Source organism: Symphalangus syndactylus, chromosome 22 (assembly GCF_028878055.3).
Source record: "Symphalangus syndactylus isolate Jambi chromosome 22, NHGRI_mSymSyn1-v2.1_pri, whole genome shotgun sequence".
NCBI classification, from domain to species: domain Eukaryota; kingdom Metazoa; phylum Chordata; class Mammalia; order Primates; family Hylobatidae; genus Symphalangus; species Symphalangus syndactylus.
The window spans coordinates 39,271,741-39,292,035 of record NC_072444.2 but is presented as its reverse complement, the minus strand read 5'-3'; the positions used below and the strand labels follow the sequence as shown (position 1 = coordinate 39,292,035).

The following is a 20,295-nucleotide window of genomic DNA, read 5'->3' as shown; positions in this document are numbered from 1 at the left end:
GTTATATATAATACATACACTATACATATACTTGGCACTTCAAAAGTGTGTAGTGTCTACTACTAATACTGACCTGTGAGGGATTTATGCAAGAATGGAGCATGGAGGAAATAAGGTAAGTTTCTCAGGACCTAATTCATATTTCTTTACCAGAGTCCATTTCAAAACATGGTTCTTGAGAATCCTGGATGTATTTTTGATATTATTTCCACATCAGTAAAACTCAATATTGTTCTGTGACTATAAAACTCACTGGAATCATTATCTTATTCATAGAGATTTTTATAGCAGAAAGAGGCATTTGATACCATATAGTCCAATTTTTTTTTTCACTAAGAAGAAAGCCCTCAAAAGGAGTTATTTGTCCTATGTCACCCAGTGAGCAGCTTGCCCAGGTGTCCTGTAGAGGTCTTCTGATTCTAATTCACGACCTATATATTTGTGGTTTCATGTTCTATTAATGTTTTTATTTTTGTCTTCCAGAAACTTATATTCTGAATTCTACTGACGATTTGGTATACTTCTCTGGGCCATTAGTAAAATCACTGACTGACAAAATTCCACAAAAGTAAGGGTCCTTGTAAGTTCAAGTGCCTTGACTGAGTACCAAATGTGGACATCAACATGAACATTTCTTTCCAATATGCATCATTTCCCTACCCCTTATTCTCACTTATTTTGATCATTATGGGATAAAGTTGACCATATGGAAAGAGCAAACCATTCAGTGGTATCTGAATTTATTTTGTTAGGACTTTCCAAATCTCAAAATCTTCAGATTTTATTCTTCTTGGGATTCTCTGTGGTTTTTGTGGGGATTGTGTTAGGAAACCTGCTCATCTTGGTGACTGTGACCTTTGATTCATGCCTTCACATACCAATGTATTTTCTGCTTACCAACCACTCCTGCATTGATATGATCCTGGCTTCTTTTGCTACCCCTAAGATGATTGTAGATTTCCTCTGAAAACATAAGACCATCTCATGGTGGGGATGTTATTCCCAGATGTTCTTCATGCACCTCCTGGGTGGGAGTGAGATGATGTTGCTTGTAGCCATGGCAATAGACAGGTATGTTGCCATATGCAAACCCTTCCATTACATGACCATAATGAGCCCACGGGTGCTCACTGGGCTATTGTTATCCTCCCATGCAGTTGGATTTGTGCACTCATCTAGTCAAATGGCTTTCATGTTGAATTTGCCCTTCTGTGGTCCCAATGTTATAGACAGCTTTTTCTGTGACCTTCCCCTTGTGATTAAACTTGCCTGCAAGGACACCTACATCCTACAGTTCCTGGTCATTGCTGACAGTGGGCTCCTGTCACTGGTCTGCTTCCTCCTCTTGCTTATCTCCTATGGAGTCATAATATTCTCAGTTAGGTACCGTGCTGCCAGTCGATCCTCGAAGGCGTTCTCCACTCTCTCAGCTCACATCACAGTTGTGACTCTGTTCTTCGCTCCGTGTGTCTTTATCTACGTATGGCCCTTCAGCAGATACTCAGTAGATAAAATTCTTTCTGTGTTTTACACAATTTTCACACCTCTCTTAAATCCTATTATTTATACATTAAGAAATCAAGAGGTAAAGGCAGCCATTAAAAAAAGACTGCATATAAATTTAAAACATACTTTTTAGATGACACTTTTGAAGAGACACTCTCTTGTTTGTTTGAACATTTAAGAAACTCGTTTTTAATGTATCAGGTTCGTGCAAAAGTAATTGCGGTTTTTGCCATTAAAGTAAATGGCAAAATTAAACTAATGGCAAAAACCACTATAACTTGTGTACCAGCTAACAGTTCAAGTTCCGTATGAGGAAACCGTAGATGTAATTGTTAAAAAGCAAACACCTTTTTGTGATCTTTTATGGTCAAACACATAATATCTACAGTTTGGCTTGTATACATTTAAATCCCACCTTTATCAGTTTCTCTGGTGCAAATTTGAACAAAATAAGTTCTCTGTGATTTGGTTTTTTCATCTATACAACCTCGTTTATATGCATCTTTCATTATTATTTTAGCATGCTCTTAAACCTCAGAAAACACATTATTATTGTTACGATTTTTGTTGTTGTTATTGGTAATCTATGTTTAGAGAAAGCACACAGACATCTCATCACAGTTATTTATCCAAGTGCCTTACAGGCTAGAAACTGCATGTTCTGGGTAATCCCTGATTAGTGTGTATTAAATTATACTAAGTTGCTTGCCATAAACACAGTGTGTTCAACCATTCTTCACAAATTTTGTGAGCCTACAGAATGCCAGAAGATACAGCCAGGGCTTCAAGGAACTTATAGCCTATGGATAGATCGAGCAAACTAAATTGGCAATTGTTCCTTGGCAGGAACAGCCCTGTTACATGATGGACAGGGTGCTTTGAGAGTGCAGAGGAATGGCATCTCAATCAGGGCAGGGCAGGAAGGGTTCCACTTATAGTTAGCATCAGCTAGATGGAGAAGAAAGACATTCCACGAGAGAGAAATAGTATGTTGAGAATGCATAGAAGCATGACACAGTGGAGAACCTATACATAATTTCATTGAGCTGGGTCATGGGCTATGATGTCAAGAGATGAGATAGAGAGGTTAGGTCAAATGTAGTCTGATCATAAAATAGAAAATATAGGACACTCTTCAGAATTCAGAACTATGTCATGCTGAAATTTAAAAGAGAGACAGGAAGGAAAAAAAGTAAGCATAGACCATTCCTGTCCCAACTTTTACATTGTACTGCTTCTGTTCAAAGTTTATCTCCTCCGTCTTAGCTCTGTTCATATTTCTCTTTGCAATCTAGGCAACTAGGCCTGTAACTGAATTGAAGGCTAAAGCAAATTTAAGGCAACTGAGTATGGGAGAAGATGTCTACTGTCTTTCAACTTCAGCATAAATCCAAAAAGAACTTTATGTCTTTTATTGGATATATTATACCTAGTATCCAGAAAAGCCATTCCAGAGACAGAAGATAAAACATTGAATACTAGGTCTCTAACATGTTATTAGATCATTTGTTACATAAAGGGCACAGTCACAACAGCCTTAGTTGTTTTATACTGAGAAACCAATTTTATGGAGAAAATATTTTATATACAAATTGAATTATTATAACCAAGGATCCCAGCCTCAAGATGCATTTTCAAACTTTTTTTTCTTTCTTTCTGAATCTCAGAATGTAGCCTTGTGTTGTAAGACTTTATGTCCCTTTCCCACCAGGTACATTCATACACAGTGTTTCTTATCTAATTAAGTGCTTGCTTAGAAATCCTAGGGGCCGATTTTGAAACAAACAAGGCAGGGAAACCTGGCTGCAGAATCCTCCCTTGAGAGGGGCATTACTTACAGTTAACCCACCACTACCAGGCCAAAGTCAGGAAAAGGCAAATCAGACCTCAGGACAGGCCATTACTCAAGATAACCTTCAGAACAAGACACGCAGACCTGCACCTTCCTGCACTATTTCCACATATTTCCCGTATCTTTTCCGTCTTAAACTCCTTTACTTAGCCCCCAAACGGGGAATGGTCTGTTAAAGGCATGAACCTGGCCATTCCCCACCTGCTTGCATTTGAATAAAACTGCTTTCCTTTTACCACTCCTTGCTGCACTTGCCTTCAGCCTCTGAGCGGGGAGGTGGGCATGGGTGTGTGTGTTGGGGGCTCAGGGCGGAGGGAGGTGGGGGGAGGCGGGAGGAGCCGGGGGGAGACTTAAGCTGGTTATATTTTAAGCTGGTTATATTATATCTAACTAGAAATAGCTCTTTTCTGAACACATACTATGAAAATACCTATAGGTTTAATATAATCTAGAGTTTTGTTTTTAAAAGGCTATTATTGATTGGTTGATGTGACTGAAAATTTGTTGAACAAATTGTCACGAATTTGTGATATAAATTATTTGTAAGTTATTTATGTATTTCTTGTGTCAAGAAAAAAGCTACCAACTACTATTATATATTTCTTATGCCAGAGAAAGCTACTAACTACTCAATATTTTTCCCAAATAATTTAGCTAATTTTCAAAACAGTATTATTTTAAAAATAATCTACCCTGTCTCCTTTGTTATATGAAATTTGTGAACTGTCTTTATTAGAAGGAGGTATTTTTTCCCTCTCCCAACATGCTAGCTACTACCAAACATATAATACAGAAACCCTCACTCTGACAGCCAGTAGAAGCACCGCCCTCCTTCTGCCTGCCATTCACTTGCTCTACTTCTAAGCACGTGGTGTGATTTATAGATGACTGAAATTTGGAAAAGAGACTGAGCATGAGGTTCTCGGTGTTTTACATTGTTGCTGTTTCAGAGGAGCCGAGGCACACAGTTCTAAACCTCAGTTAAGGGGTAGCAACTGTTTCCACGGGCAAATTTGGTAACACCTCAAACTGTCTTCCTGTCAGTGTCCTCTGCTCTTGGAGGAATGTGTACTTTATTTTATTTATTTATTTATTTGAGACGAAGTATCACTCTGTTGCCCAGGCTGGAGTGCAGTTGCGCAATCTCTGCTCACTGCAACCTCCACCTCCCGAGTTCAAGTGATTCTCCTGCCTCAGCACCCTGAGTAGCTGGGATTACAGGTACCTGCCACTACGCCTGGCTCATTTTTGTATTTTTAGTAGAAACAGGGTTTTGGCATGTTGGCCAGGGTAGTTTCAAACTCCTGACATCAGGTAATCCACTCACGTTGGCCCCCCAAAGTGCTGGGATTACAGGCGTGAGCCACTGAGCCTAGCCAGAATGTGCACGTTAGAATTATCCTTGTCTCTGCCCAGCTAAGTGTTTGTTCTGCAAACTCTCTCTTTAAGAGGATCCCAGGGTTAAAATTAAGGGGAGGTAGTAGGAAGACTCTTGGGGTTATAAGTCCAGTACAACTTTACCAGTAACAATACTCATATTTGTCTCTTCCTATTCACAATTCTACCTATGAATTGGTTCAGAACTCACAAGGGAGAAGGGAAGATTGACATTTCAGAGAACCCTACAATCAACTCCTAGTACAAATATTAAGCTTTTTTTTTCATTTTTCAAGTACAGTTTACATATAGAAAAAAATGACTCTTTAGTGTATGGTTTTGTGAGCTTTTTATAACAATTTATTTTTTATTATTTTAATTTTTTAAAATTTATTTTTAATTCTTATGAATACATAATAGTTGCACATATTTATGGGATACTGGAGATATTTTGATGCATGCAAGCAAACAATGTATAATGAACAAATCAGGGTAATTGGCTGATACCATAGTTATAAAATTATCAGATCTTGGAGACAGAACAGTTTCATCAACCCCAAAAATGCCCCTGTCCCCCACAGTAGTCACCTCCTCCTTCCCACTTCCTGTCCTTGACAGTAGCCATCTGATTGTGCTCTTAGAGTTTGCTTTTTCAAGATTGTCATATAAGTAGAGTCATATAGCAAATAGCCTGTTGAGGGTGGCTTTTCTCACTTGGCAAAATGCCTTCTGAGATTAGTTCAGTAGCAAGCTGATTTAATTAATGTAAATCTATATTACATTTTATTTTCTTATTTTATTTTATTTGTTTTTTGAGATGGAGTCTTGCCCTATCACTCAGGCTGTAGTGCAGTGGCTCAATCTTGGCTCACTGCAACCTCCACCTCCCCAGTTCAAGCAATTCTCCTGCCTCAGCCTCCCAAGTAGCTGGGATTACAGGTGTGTGCCACCATTCCCGGCTAATTTTTATATTTTTGGTAGAGACAAAGTTCTGTCATGTTGGCCAGGCTGGTCTCGAACTCCTGACCTCAAGTGGTCCACCCACCTCAGGCTCCCAAAATGCTGGGATTACAGGTACTGTGAGCCACTGTGTCTGGCCTAGATTACATTTTACTATCTACCCATATAAGTACTCCCATTACTACTCCCCCTCAAACTATCTTGGTTTGTCTCATTCAGTTTTTCATTTACGTTAACTAGAGTGATTTTACCAAATAATATGAACAGTATATCATTATAATTGCATTAACCAAAACATTGTTTCAGGGATAAATATATATTGTTATACCATATTTGACTTTCCTATCCTAGAACATGGTTTAATTTTGAACTTATTTGGGTCTTCTTTTGTGACTTCAGTAATGTTTTATAACTTTTTTCATTATATACTGAAACTTACAAAACTTATGAATTATTTTAATTTTGATGAAGTAATTATTCAATTGTATTTTTTGTTGTTTCTCAAATGTTGATAATCATATATATGTATTTATGTGTGTGTATATATATATATGTGTTTCTTTATTTGTAACTAGCCGCTATACTAAACTCTCTAATTCAAATTTTAGTTGATTTTCTTGGGCCTAGTATATAATGTCTCATATGTTATATTTTCCTATTACCTTTTAATATCTTATTTCATATTTTAGCTTATGACATGTCTAGGACTTAGTATTTTCTCTGACATATTTTCCTGAAAAGTAAATGATATGGAGAGATGACATAAAAGTTCTGAGATAGTCCTCTAGCATGGATAATTCCTGATTTTAATGTTTTTTAAATATGGTAAATATTTGACATTTTTTAACAAAATAAAATATATTTGGAATGATGAAAACTTTAATTTGCACTTGGCTTATTTGCTATGGACAAATTTACTAATTTTGGTGGAGGTATTGTCAACATTTCTAATGGGTAGATGTAAATCTTTAATTGGTATAAGAAATCTAAGAAAGTGACACTGCAGTTGAAAGTTACAACTTCCAGCCAAAACTGAAACAAGTAAAGTTTACAAGGAACTTAGCTACCACCTAGTGAATACTGTGTTTTTTTGCTTTGCTTTAAACAAGAAACCAAGAGTTAGGAAGATGGAAAATTTACTAAAATGGGCTGGAGTCTTTCCAATCTTCTAAGAGCAAGCTAAAGGCAGACTTAAATCTTATAGCTTCCAAAGAGGCAGTCAAGCTGATAACTCTCTCACCATTACCCAAAATAGCCTTTTTCACAGGCAAATTTGAACATTACTTTGAGAGATTTCTTTCCACTGGAACGCATCAGCAAAGTTCAGAATTCCAGTGGATATCGCAACCCATTAAGTCACCATTAGAAATTAAATTCTTCTGAAAGTGGCAAGGCAGATAGTAACAAGAAATGACCTGGATATCAAAACAGTTGTTCATAGTTTAAAATGTATTGTCTACCGTAGATTCAAAATTCTAAGTCTTTAACTTCGCTAAAAGTATAAGTCATTCTTCCAGATTTCAGGAAGAACTAAAAATATGTATCATACCTGTTACAATCTAATTTGCAAAGTGTAACAATTTGCTCAGAGTTATTCTTCCAAGATATTTTACATTGAGCATATTGGTCAGATGGATTGAAATGTCTAGAGAAAAATAGAAACCATGTTTCAGGCTACCAAAGAGTAGTCAAAAGCAGTTCTTCAGTCTGCACCCAACGTGTTGTTCTTTTTATAAAAAATGAAGAGTCTGATGAAAAACTAAGCAAATAGACTATAATTACAGTCTCTGAGCATCTCAGTCTTAATCCCATGTTATGTATAAGAGAACTAGGGTATAGGGTAATGGTTCCTAACTTACCCAAGTTTCCATAATTAGCAAGCAAAAGAAGTGAAATTGAAATCCAGTCTGTTTTTGTAGTCTATGCACCTTTTCATAACACTATGCTACCTCGAACAGTAGGTTCTGGACACCACATTTGTAAATAGCCTTCTTCCCCAAATCTAGAAATAGCATAAAATATAACAGAGTTTGTGGAGAAGAGTCCCTGGGTGAATACACAAAGACTAATTTATTGCTTTTATAAACTCAAGACAAAGAAAAAGAATGTACATTCCTACAACTGTAAAATTCACCTTCTCACACCTAGTGGGGTTTTGAAAATGATTACATGCATCCATGTGATAAAATTAACAAATAGCATTGATTGAAAAGAAACACAGAACACAAACACAAAACAGTACATAATATACAATCACATCCATAGAAAGTCTAAATAGAAATATAGTGGGTAATACTGGCTCCCAAAATTCACATCTAACAAAAATCTCAGAATATGACTTCATTTAGAAATAGAGTTTTGCAGGTCAGGCGCGATGGCTCATGCCTGTAATCCCAGCACTTTCGGAGGCCAAGGCGGGCAGATCACAAGGTCAGGAGATTGAGACCATCCTAGCTAGTACAGTGAAACCCCTTCTCTACTAAAAATACAAAAAAATTAGCTGGGCGTGGTGGCGGGCGCCTGCAGTCCCAGCTACTTGGGATGCTGAGGCAGGAGAATGGCATGAACCCGGGAGGTGGAGCTCACAGTGAGCCGAGATCGCACCGATGCACTCCAGCCTGGGCGACAGAGGGAGACTCCATCAAAAAAAAAAAAAAAGAAAAAATAAAATAAAATAAATAGAGTTTTGCAGAAATAATTAAGGTAAGGACCAAAATGAGATCATACTAATTAATGTGGACACAAAATGCAATGAGAGTGTCTAAAAGAGACAGAAAAGAGACACACACAGAGGAAACGGCCATGTGAAGATGCATGTAGACAGAGATTGGAGTTGTGCTGCCGCAAACCAAGGAACACCTGGGCTTTCAGAGGCTGGAGGAGGCAGGGAAGGTTTCATCCCTAAAGCCTTCAGAGGGAGGATGGGCCTGCTGACACCTGAATTTCAGACTTCTATTCTGTACATCTGTGAGAGAATACATTTTTGTTGTTTTAAGCCACAATGTTTGTGGTAATTTGTGATGGCAGCCCTAGAAAACTAATGCAACAGACAAAGCTGATTTCTTGTATTATAATTACAGCTGAATCTAAATGTGAACCGTAAATTTGACAAAAAGTAGCGAGTTAGACGATGCAAACTGATGGCAAGAAAGTGGAAATACATGACTTCTCATACAGTTGATAGGAGGCAAACCAGTTTGGAAAGAAATTTGGAATTATTTAATTAAAATAAATATATGCATACAATACTGCTAGGAAATTCCTCTCCTGAATAGTTGCTCTCAGAGAAAATCTGATACCACAGATTTTGTCAAGTATATAGATACATATCTGTATATCACAAATCTGCAATGTGGTTGAGCAAAAATATCTCAAAGACATTAGCCCAAACTAAAACACAAATTATTTGATTACTACTTAATTATAATGCCTAGAAAAATATGTCCATCATATAGCAGTGTTAAGGGATCTTTGGGGTGTTTCTTTTCTGGCCAGAAGCCTCTGTGGCCAGTGGTGTCTTTTCCTGAGTTTTGCTTGGGCCTACTGGGCTCTTTCTGCCCACTTGGCGTGGCAGGCTGTGCTCAGCTCACACCACCAGCCTGGATCCCATGCCTGCCAAGAGAGACTGTGTGGGGAGGTGATGGGTGCGTAAATGAGCATGGGATCTTGCCACTGCAGTCAGACATGCCAGCTGCTGCAGTGGGGTGGGCAGCTCCATGCTCTGGCATGGGCACCAGCTCTCTGCAAGGCTGTGACTGAAGCAGACACACTGCCAGCAGCTTCCACAGCTGGCACCAGGGAACACAGTGGCACCCAGAATCTTAGAGATGCCAGGAACCGCAGGGCTCCAAAGAAGGAGTCATAGCCCTAGCTCAGGGAGCTTCCAGGCCTGGGTTCCCTGATAGGCAACAGCTCTTCCTTCCCTCTCTTCTCCAGCAACATGGTGAGCAAGGGGCATGTCTCAGCTCTGTTTGTGTTACAGCTCTTTTAGCCTCACTATTCAGCAGGTCCCAAGTTCTTGTCCTGTTACCAGGAAGAAGGAGGTATGCAGGCAAGTGGAGGATGAGCAAGATGAAGAGGAGCTTTATTGAGCCATAGAACAGCTCGCAGGGAACCTACGGGGGTAGATCCTTTCCACAGTCAGGGTGTCCTGATGAGTGTTCAGCTCCTAGCAGAGAGGGTAGCTCCTCTCTGCTAGGCAAGTTGTCCGAACAAGTGTTGTTCCTCTCTGCAGCTGGTCTCCGGACAAGTGTTCAGCTATCAACAGAGAGCATAGGTCCTCTCTGCAGCTGGTCCTCCTATCATCTGTTCAGCTCTGGCTGAACCCAGCGCTCTTATCGGCCTAAGAGGGGAGGAACTGTGCACACTGATTGGTCCATGGGCGGCCATGGGTGGGGCTGGAAAAGGCATCACAAGTTCCTACTCTTGTCCATGGGACTGCTAGCCCAGCCCTCCGGCTTCAGGCCCTCCCTGGCTGATGGTGAAGCCTCACAGGGACTCCTTCTGCTCAGGAGCTTGTCTGTCTCCCGCTGCAGCCCATGGCCCCCAGACTGCTTGTGCCATGAAGTAGCTGTGGGCCAGCTCCAATCTGCCCTCAGCTCTGCCCCCTGACACGCTTGTGGGTGCCCAAAGTCCAGAAGGGACTGAGGTGGTTCGTCAGTGCTGCCCTAAGTGTGTGCATCCCTTTCCAGGCTGTGATAGTGCCAGGGCTCAGTCCTACACTGCTTTGAGATATGAGTGGGTGCTGACAGCAGGGAGAGGCCCCAGGTCTGCACCCCAGCCAGCCCCGGCACTCCATGTGCAAGTGCAGCACTGCTCCAGGCCCAGCTCCACCTCGGGGCCCCTCTCTGTGTGACCCTGCTGCTCCCCCACCAGCGGGCAGCCTGGCCCAGCCCCATTGCAGCAGCCCCCTGGGTGGCAGGCTTTGAGGGGGCTGTCTGCTTCTTCCCTACAGCGGCGGGCATAATGGCAACAGCTGCTCCAGATAGCCCACCACTGCCATCAGCAGGAATTAATTAAGTGCTTGCCAAGGCATAAAAGTCTCTCATTTTCCTATTTCCCCATCAATTTCACAGTAACATAGTGCATAACTCATATGAAATCCTCATTACTTACTAGTAAAAAAAAAGTTCAGCAGGTGATTCTATGTCCTCACCAATGCTTTTGTCTAAATCTGACATACTGGGTTAGAATTAACAACCTCCTTTTTGTGTATCCATTGTGCCTGCTACATGGCATTATCATTCCAAGTATATTTTCATATTGTCTTTATTTTTGTTAAGTGCCATTAACCAAGTTACTCATTGAGGCTTGCAATGATGTTTCATTTCTCTTATTTCCAAGATCATTGCACAATCTCTGACACATAATAGATCCTCAGGACAGATTCATTTTAATATATTAATTAGTTGATTAATTATAGGGTGAAGATTTAAAGATGAAAGGGAATACAACAATTTTCCAAATAAACTCCCTCTATAACTTTTGGTATGTGGAAACACAACACACCAAAAAATGTACAAATTCCAAGAAATATGAAACCTACAAAGACTGAACCAGAAAGAAACAGAAATTCTGAACATATCAGTAATGAATAAAGAGATTGAATCATTAATTTTTAAAAAAATTTCCTATCAAAGAAAAGCACAAGTCCTGACAAATTAAATGTCGAATTTTACCAAACATTTAAAGAACTAATACCAATACTTCTTAAACTCTTCCAAAAAAAATGAAGAGGAGGAAATAGTTACAAACTCATTTTACCAGGCCAGCATTATCCTGGTACCATTCTATACAAAACCACTACAAGAAAAGAAACTACATATCAATATCACTGATGAACATACAGGCAAAAATTTTCAACAAAATACTAGCAAATCAAATTTAACAGCACATTAAAAATATCATTCACCATGATCAAGTAGGCTTTATCCCAGAAATAAAACAGTGTGTCAATATATAAATCAATAACGTGATATACTATCTTATAAGGAATAAAAATCACATAATTATCTCAATAGATGTAGAAAAATTATTTGACAAAGCTCAACAACTGTTTATGATGAAAAAAATCTCAAAAAAACGGCTATAGGAGAAATGTACCTCAACACAGTAAGGCTATATATGACAAGCCCATAGTTTACATTATACCCAGTAGTGAAAGTTGGAAGCGTTTGCTCTAAGGTCTGGAATAAGAGAAAGCTGCTCAGTCTAACTAATTCTGTTGAGCATAGTACTGGAAGCCCTAGCAGGAGCAATTAAACAAGAAAAAGAAATAGAAGCCATTCGTATGGGAAAGAAAGAAGTGACATTGACTCTGTTTGCTGATGATATGATCTTATATATAAAAAACCCTAAAAACTTTATCCAAACCTGTTAAAGCTAATAAACAAATTCAGTAAAGTTGCATGTTAAAAGTCAACATACAAATATCTGTAGCATTTCTATACACTAACAATGAACTATCTGAAAACAAAATTAAGAAAATAGTCTTATTTACAATAACATCAAAACCAAAAAAAACTTAGGAGTAAATTTAACCAAGAAGGTGAAAGATCTGTCCACTGAAAACTATAAAGCAATGATGAAAAAATTGAAGAAGACACAAATAAATAGAAAGATAATCTATGTTCAAAGATTGGAAAAATTAATATTGTTAAAATGTCTATACTACAGATTAATGCAATTTCTATAAAAATTCCAACGTTATTTTTTCAAAGAAATAGAACAATCCTTTAATTTGTATGAAAGCAGAAAAAAAAGCCCAAATAACCAAAACAATCTTGAGCAAAAAGAACAAAGCTGGAGACAACACACTCTCTGATTTCAAAATATATGACAAATCTATGGCAACTAAAACAGCATGGTGCTGGCATAAATCAAGTATATATGGAATAGGATAGAAAGCCCAGAAATAAAACCAAATATTTTATGGTCAATTGATTTTCAACAACTAAGAACACACAATGGGGAAAAGACAATCTCTCTCTCTCTCTCTCTCTCTGTCTCTCTCCCTCCCCCTTCCCCTTTCTCTCTTGACAGGGTCTCACTCTTCACCAGGCTTGAGTGTAGTGGTGTGATCATGGCTCATTGCAGCCTCCACCTTCTGGGCTCAGGTGATCCTCTCACCTCAGCCTCCTGAGTAGCTGGAACCACAGGCACATACCAACTACACCCAGCTAATTTTTGTACTTTTTGTAGAGATGGGGCTTCACCATGTTGCCCAAGCTTGAACTGCTAGGCTCAAGTGATCTGTCCACCTTGGTCTCCCAAAGTTCTGGGATATAGGCATAAGCCATAACACCTGGCCAAGACAATCTCTTAATAAATGATGTTGGAAAAACTGTATATTGACATACAGAAGAATAAAATTGACCATTATCTTACATTATACACAAGATTAAACTCAAAATGGATAAAATACTTAAATTCAAAACCTGAAACTAAAGCTAAGAAAACAGAGGGAAAATCTCCACAATATTGATCTCAGCAATGCTTTCTTAGACAGAACTCCAAAAGCACAAGCAACAGAAGGAAAAATAGACAATGGGATTGCATCAAACTAAAAAGCTTCTGCACAACCAAGGAAACAACTAACACAGTGAAGAGGCAACTCACATATTGAAATATATATTTATATATATATATAAACATATATATATATATAAACATATATATATATATATGTTTGCAAACCATATATCTAATAAGCAGCTAATACCCAAAATATGTAAGGAGCTCAAAAACAAACAAACCGCTTAAAATGGGCAAGAGATCTAAAAAGATATTTCTCAAAAGAAGAGTTATGAATTATCAACAGATACATGAAAAAGCATTCAATATCACTAATCATCAGAGAAATGCAAATTATAAAGTAAGATATCCTGTTGACCCAGTTAAAATGGCTAGTATCAAAAACCAAACAAACAAAATAAATGCTAATAAGGATACAGAGAAAAGGGAGCTCTTATACACTGTTGGTGGGAGTGTAAATTAGTAAAGCAATTATGAAAAACAGTACAGAGTTTCCTCAAAAAAATAAAACTAGAACCACCATATGATCCAGCAATCTCATTTCTTGGCATATACCCAAAGGAAATGAGAACTATACGTCTGCACCCCTATGTTTATTGCAGTGCCAGTCACAAAAGCCAAGATATGGAATCAAACTAGACATCCATCTACAGATGAATGGTTAAAGAAAATGCAGCATATATAAGTATATATATATATATATGTATATATAAACACACACACACACATACCTACACACACACCTACACACACATACAGTGGAATACTACTCAGATATAAAACAGAATCAAATCCTGTCATTTGCAACAGCATGAATGAACCTGAAAGACATGTTAAGTGATATAAGCTGGGCACAGAAAATTAAATGCTCTATGATTTCTCATATCTGGAACCCAAAAAAGTTGATTTTATAGAGGCAGGGAGTAGAAACTGGTTACCAGAACCTGGGAAAGTCAAGGAGAGGAGGAGCACTGGGAGAGGCTGGTCAATGGGTACAAAGTTACACTTAGAAAGAATAAGTTTTGGTGTTCTGTTAAGCAGTAGGATGATTATGACAATGTAGTGTATATTTCAAGATAGCTAGAAGAGAAGATTATGAATGTTGTCATCACAAATAAATAATAACCGTTTAAAGTAATGGATATAGTAATTACCCAAAATTGATTATTATACTATGCATACATGCCTTGAAACATCATATTGTACCTCATTATTATGTACAATTATTATGTGTCAATTATATATTTAAATACAAAGAGAATACAATACCTAGGAATCCAACTTACAAGGGATGTGAAGGACCTCTTCAAGGAGAACTACAGACCACTTCTCAACGAAATAAAAGAGGACACAAAAAAATGGAAGAACATTCCATGCTCATGGATAGGAGGAATCAATATTGTGAAATATTGTGAAATGGCTATAGGTAATTGATAGATTCAATGACATCTCCATCAAGCTACCAATGACTTTCTTCACAGAATTAGAAAAAAACTACTCTAAAGTTCATATGGAACCAAAAAAGAGCCCACATAGCCAAGACAATCTTAAGCAAAAAGAACAAAGCTGGAGGTATCATGCTACCTGACTTCAAACTATACTACAAGGCTACAGTAACCAAAACAGCACGGTACTGGTACCAAAACAGCACGGTACTGGTACCAAAACAGATATATAGACCAATGGAACAGAACAAAGACCTCAGAAATAACACCACACATGTACAACCATCTGATCTTTGACAAACCTGACAAAAACAAGAAATGGGGAAAGGATTCCCTGTTTAATAAATGGTGCTGGAAAAACTGGCTAGCCATATGCAGAAAGCTGAAACTGGATGCCTTCCTTACACCGTATACAAAAATTAACTCAAGATGGATTAAAGACTGAAATGTAAAACCTAAAACCTTAAAAACCCTAGGAGAAAACCTAGGCAATACCACTCAGGACATAGGTATGGGCAAAGACTTCATGACTAAAACACCAAAAGCAATGGGAACAAAAGCCAAAATTGACAAATTGTATCTAATTAAAATAAAGAGCTTCTGCACAGCAAAAGAAACTATCATGAGAGTGAATAGGCAACCTACAGAATGGGAGAAAATTTTTGCAATCTACTCATCTGACAAAGGGCTAATATCCAGAATCTACAAACAACTTAAACAAATTTACAAGAGAAACGCAAACAATCCTGTCAAAAAGTGGGCAAAGGATATGAACAGATACTTCTCAAAAGAAGACATTTATGCAGCCAACAGACACATGAAAAAATGCTCATCATTACTGGCCATCAGAGAAATGCAAACGAAAACCACAATAAGATACCATCTCACACCAGTTAGAATGGTGATCATTAAAAAGTCAGGAAACAACAGATGCTGGAGAGGATGTGGAGAGATGGGAACGCTTTTACACTGTTGATGGGTGTTCAACCATTGTAGAAGACAATGTGGCAATTCCTCAGGGATCTAGAACTAGAAATACCATTTGACCCAGTAATCCCATTACTGGGTATATACCCAAAGGATTATACATCATTCTACTATAAAGACACATACACACATATGTTTATTGCACTATTTACAATAGCAAAGACTTGGGACCAGCCCAAATGCCCATCAATGATAGACAGGATTAAGAAAATATGTTACATATACACCATGAAATATTATGCAGCCTTAAAAAAGGATGAGTTCAGGTCCTTTGCAGGGACATGGATGAAGCTGGAAACCATCATTCTCAGCAAACTATCACAAGGACAGAAAACCAAACACTGCATGTTCTCACTCATAGGTGGGAATTGAACAATGAGAACACATGGACACAGGGCGGGGAACATCACACACTGGGGCCTGTCAGGGGGTGAGGGTCTTGGGGAGGGACAGCATTAGGAGAAATACCTAATGTAAATGATTAGTTGATGGGTGCAGCAAGCCAAGATGGCACATGTATACATATGTAACAAACCTGCACGATGTACACGTGTACCATAGAACGTAAAGAATAATTTTTAAAGAAATGAATATTAAATAATTTTTAAAAGGCTGGGAAGGGAAGAGGGAAGAGAGAATGAAGAGGAATTGGTTAATGGACAAAAATATAGCTTGACAGAAGGAATAAGCTCTAATATTCTATAGTACAACAGGAAAATCCAGCCTTCCATAGTGTTACATGTTTCTGTTCCTTCAGGGGATATAATTCTTTTAATATAATTCTGCTCAAAGATTTCATTCTGACACTACACTGATATAATTTGTAATGTGCTATATTACAGAGAAACAGTTGATTTCAAGAAAAAATATATCATTTTATTTTATATTACAAATTTGTATATATAATGTATTACATATATACATAATGTGTGTATTTATATTACAAATATGTATACATGTAAGTATATATGTATATATATTTTTGTATATATATACAAAGCTTAAAATATATATACATACATCCATGTATATATGTAATATAAAATAAAATGATATACATGTCATTTATTCAGAGAAACAACGTATTATTATGTATTCAGAGAAATGATATATATATATCATTTATTCAGAGAAATAGTTAATTTCAACAAAAATATATCATTTTATTTTATATTACAAATATATACATACATATATGTATGTATATTATGTATTTTATATATACATACATGTATTTTATTACAAATATATATACATACATGTATGTATATACGTATATATGTAATGTATGTATCTATGTATGTATATATATTTGTAAAATAAGATAAAATGATATATATATCTGTGAAGATGTATATGTGTGTGTATATACACACGCACATACATACACACGTATGTATATATATCTTCAACTCCACACATATATTTTGGATTGAACTCTGCATTTTCTAAAACCAGATTTATCTTACTAGTTTATTCTGCCCCAAAAGTTAATATGAAAAGGAATTTTTATTTTCTAATCATAGCTCAATACTGCAAATTGCACCATTCAAAACAGGAGACATTTGGCACAGGGAGGCAAGCCTGGGATTAAATAATGCCCAGCAAATATTTGTCCTAATTTTGGAAGCTTGAAAGGGGGAAAAAGACAGCACCATTTCAAGATCCTATTGATTTTAAAAATATACTTTTCCTAGTAAATGTGTATTATAGTGAACGCTTTTATTTAAAAAATGAATACATTCCAGTGATTTTCATTACAGAAATTCATTTTAACATTGAAAAATCCATATTTTACAGCTAAATATTTTATAATGTAAACATAAACTATAGTGTTACATTTAATATGTATTGGATTATTAAATTAACACATTTTCACCCAACGTAGATTTTCAGTAAACACTGCATCTCTTCCTGATTTGATTCTGTCTCCTGGGAAGTCATTTTTTAGGAAGTGTGTGTTTGAATGCCACAGATTCAGATGTTATGCTGAATTTTTACATGTCCATGGATCTTAAGAAGACAATTATAAACAAGAGTTAATTTGATTTTTACTAAATTAATGTGCAGGGAACTCAAGCAATGTTCTCCTAGGTTGACTCTGAGACATCAAAGCAAAGGAGAAAATTGGGTAATGATTGATTTAGTTAAGCAATTGAATGGAACTTCCAATAACTTTGGATATTGTATTCAATCCGGGAAGGCATGCTTCTGGGTACTTACGACTTGCCCCATAATTGCAATCCAAACATATGCATAAATATAAAAGAACGTAGAAGGAAAACAATTTCTGCCTTAAGATAAAGTCCCCTTACCTATTATAGTACTCTTTTTTTATTTTATAGACTTTGAACATAGTCAATGTTTACAATCAATTACACCTGTATATGTGAACATTAACAAAAACTTAAAGAGAAATCAACATCTGCCTTAGAAGTAATTTTCTTTGTTGTTATTGATGTAATACGGATCACTGACTTGTTGCAGACTTTGGACATAATTTTTTAATCAAAATATAACAAATGCGATCTATATATTTATTTATTCAATTATTATATGCTTTTCAAGTACCTACAACATTTCAGATTCCTGGCAATGATCTAGGAGTGAAGATAAACTATTTAAGAACATACATTACCAGACACTTGGATCTTTTCAATTAGAGAAATAAAGACAAGTATACAGACAATCACAAACTATGAGGCAAAATGAGAACTATGATAGAAATAAACAGGATATCCTCAGAAGGCCCATCAAAGGGAAACCTAATACAATCCTGATTGTTAGGAAGCCTTTATTCCTTCAACTTTTCTCTGATTTTCTAGGATTCTTTCTTATTAAATTATATATATATATAATTATATATTAAAATATATTTATATATTATATAGTGTGTATATGTTTTATGCACTATAAATATATATGATATTTAGTGTGTATATATAATGTGTGTATGCGTATATAAATATATATATATAGTCAGTGTGTGTGCGTTTAGCATAGGAATAGTCATGTTGTAAATGCCCAAATATATACCAGGTCCCATAAGGTGTTTCTGACTTCTCAGAACTATCCAATGGCTCATGCTCCATTCCTAATCTCTGCTCAACTCTCCACATTGCTTTGTCCAGATCCATAAAGATAAATGTGGATCATTGCACTCTCTAGGCGCAGACATTCCTGGGGTTTAAATAGTAGTCTGGACTGTGTAAACATGGCTATTGATAGGTTAGTGAAATTTGAGAGAAATCACCAGTTTTTGTTTTTCATAAACAATGTGCATTTTCAGAGAACTTGTCACCGTCAGTTCATAGGAAGCCACTGACTTCAAATTAGAGGAACCTTCCTGAATTTTGAGGAAGCATTTACAAAACTCATTTTTTGATTTTGAAATGAGGTAAGTTAAATACATATTACAGTGAATGTTTTAAAATGCAAATAATATGGTTCCATAATTGGCCAGCTGAATTTGAACTTTAGGAACCAATCCCAGAAATCTGCTTTTTACTATAAACTGCCTCAGGTGATTCTCATTCACTGTTATGACTGAGAACCACTGAATAATTGCTGATGTTATCTGCAGGAGTAAATACTATTAAGGAATGGTTGGAAGGGTTTTCTTAACATATGAGTCTCTATTAGTGGACTAGGATGCATTTTCATAATTAATCATCCTAGAAATACATCATTAGGATATACTAATTTTAAAAAAACTCAATCTCCTAAAATACATTATTGATGGTTATAAGACGAGGTCAATGATAAGTTTCTGTGAAATTGAAGGAATCTTAAATATCCCTCCTTGTCTCTAACTGCAATCATTAAGATATTTGCTGCTTCCTCTCCTAATTCTGTTTGATATATTCATGCTTTTCTTCAACGTGAATACTAAAACAATGTTAAAATCAAATTATTTTGTCTGAAGACTTATTAATGTAAGTAATTTTAAATGATAAATTTTCACAGGAGAGCTCCAAATTTAAGGGTTTTCATTTCCTTTTGTTTTTTTTTTTGAGACAGAGTCTCGCTCTGTCGCCCAGGCTGGAGTGCAGTGGCGCGATCTCGGCTCTCTGGAAGCTCCACCTTCCGGGTTCACGCCATTCTCCTGCCTCAGCCTCCCGAGTACGGGCATTTTTTTGTATTTTTAGTAGAGACGGGGTTTCACCGTGTTAGCCAGGATGGTCTCGATCTCCTGACCTCGTGATCCGCCCGCCTCGGCCTCCCAAAGTGCTGGGATTACAGGCGTGAGCTACCGCGCCCGCCCTAAGGGTTTTCATATGAAGTAAAATGTCTTTCCTATAAACTGGCAAATTATTTTTTCACTTTTATCTCTTCCTATTTGAACTCAGATGCAGTTTGAAGAGGATGAGGTCAGAGAGTCTTTTAAAGGAAATGTATCCCCAAACATTGGCTTTTGTGGCTCCCTCCATCGTGAGTGACCTGTGGATCATGCACAGGGTGGTGACTAACTTCTGCAACTCTAAGATTTCATTTAAGCAACCTTTTCTTCCCAGTTTCCAATATCTAGAATATGATGTTCTATCTAGGAATGGTATGCCTGCATTATATTTTGCAACATTCTGTGGCTCTATGTTTTGAAATAAAAAGCTTTTAAAAGTCAATTGTATTTCTATA

The 20,295-nt window shown here is 36.9% G+C and overlaps 1 protein-coding gene across 1 annotated transcript; it reads left to right on the top strand.

The window, feature by feature from the left end:
• Positions 1–706: 706 nt before the first annotated feature.
• Positions 707–1,612, top strand: LOC129472054 (olfactory receptor 4K13-like; the record flags this gene model as incomplete). Its single annotated transcript, XM_055261406.1, is given in 1 exon segment — positions 707–1,612. A coding segment is annotated over 1 exon segment (906 nt), but the record flags the coding sequence as incomplete, so codon positions are not given.
• Between the last annotated feature and the right edge of the window lie 18,683 nt (positions 1,613–20,295).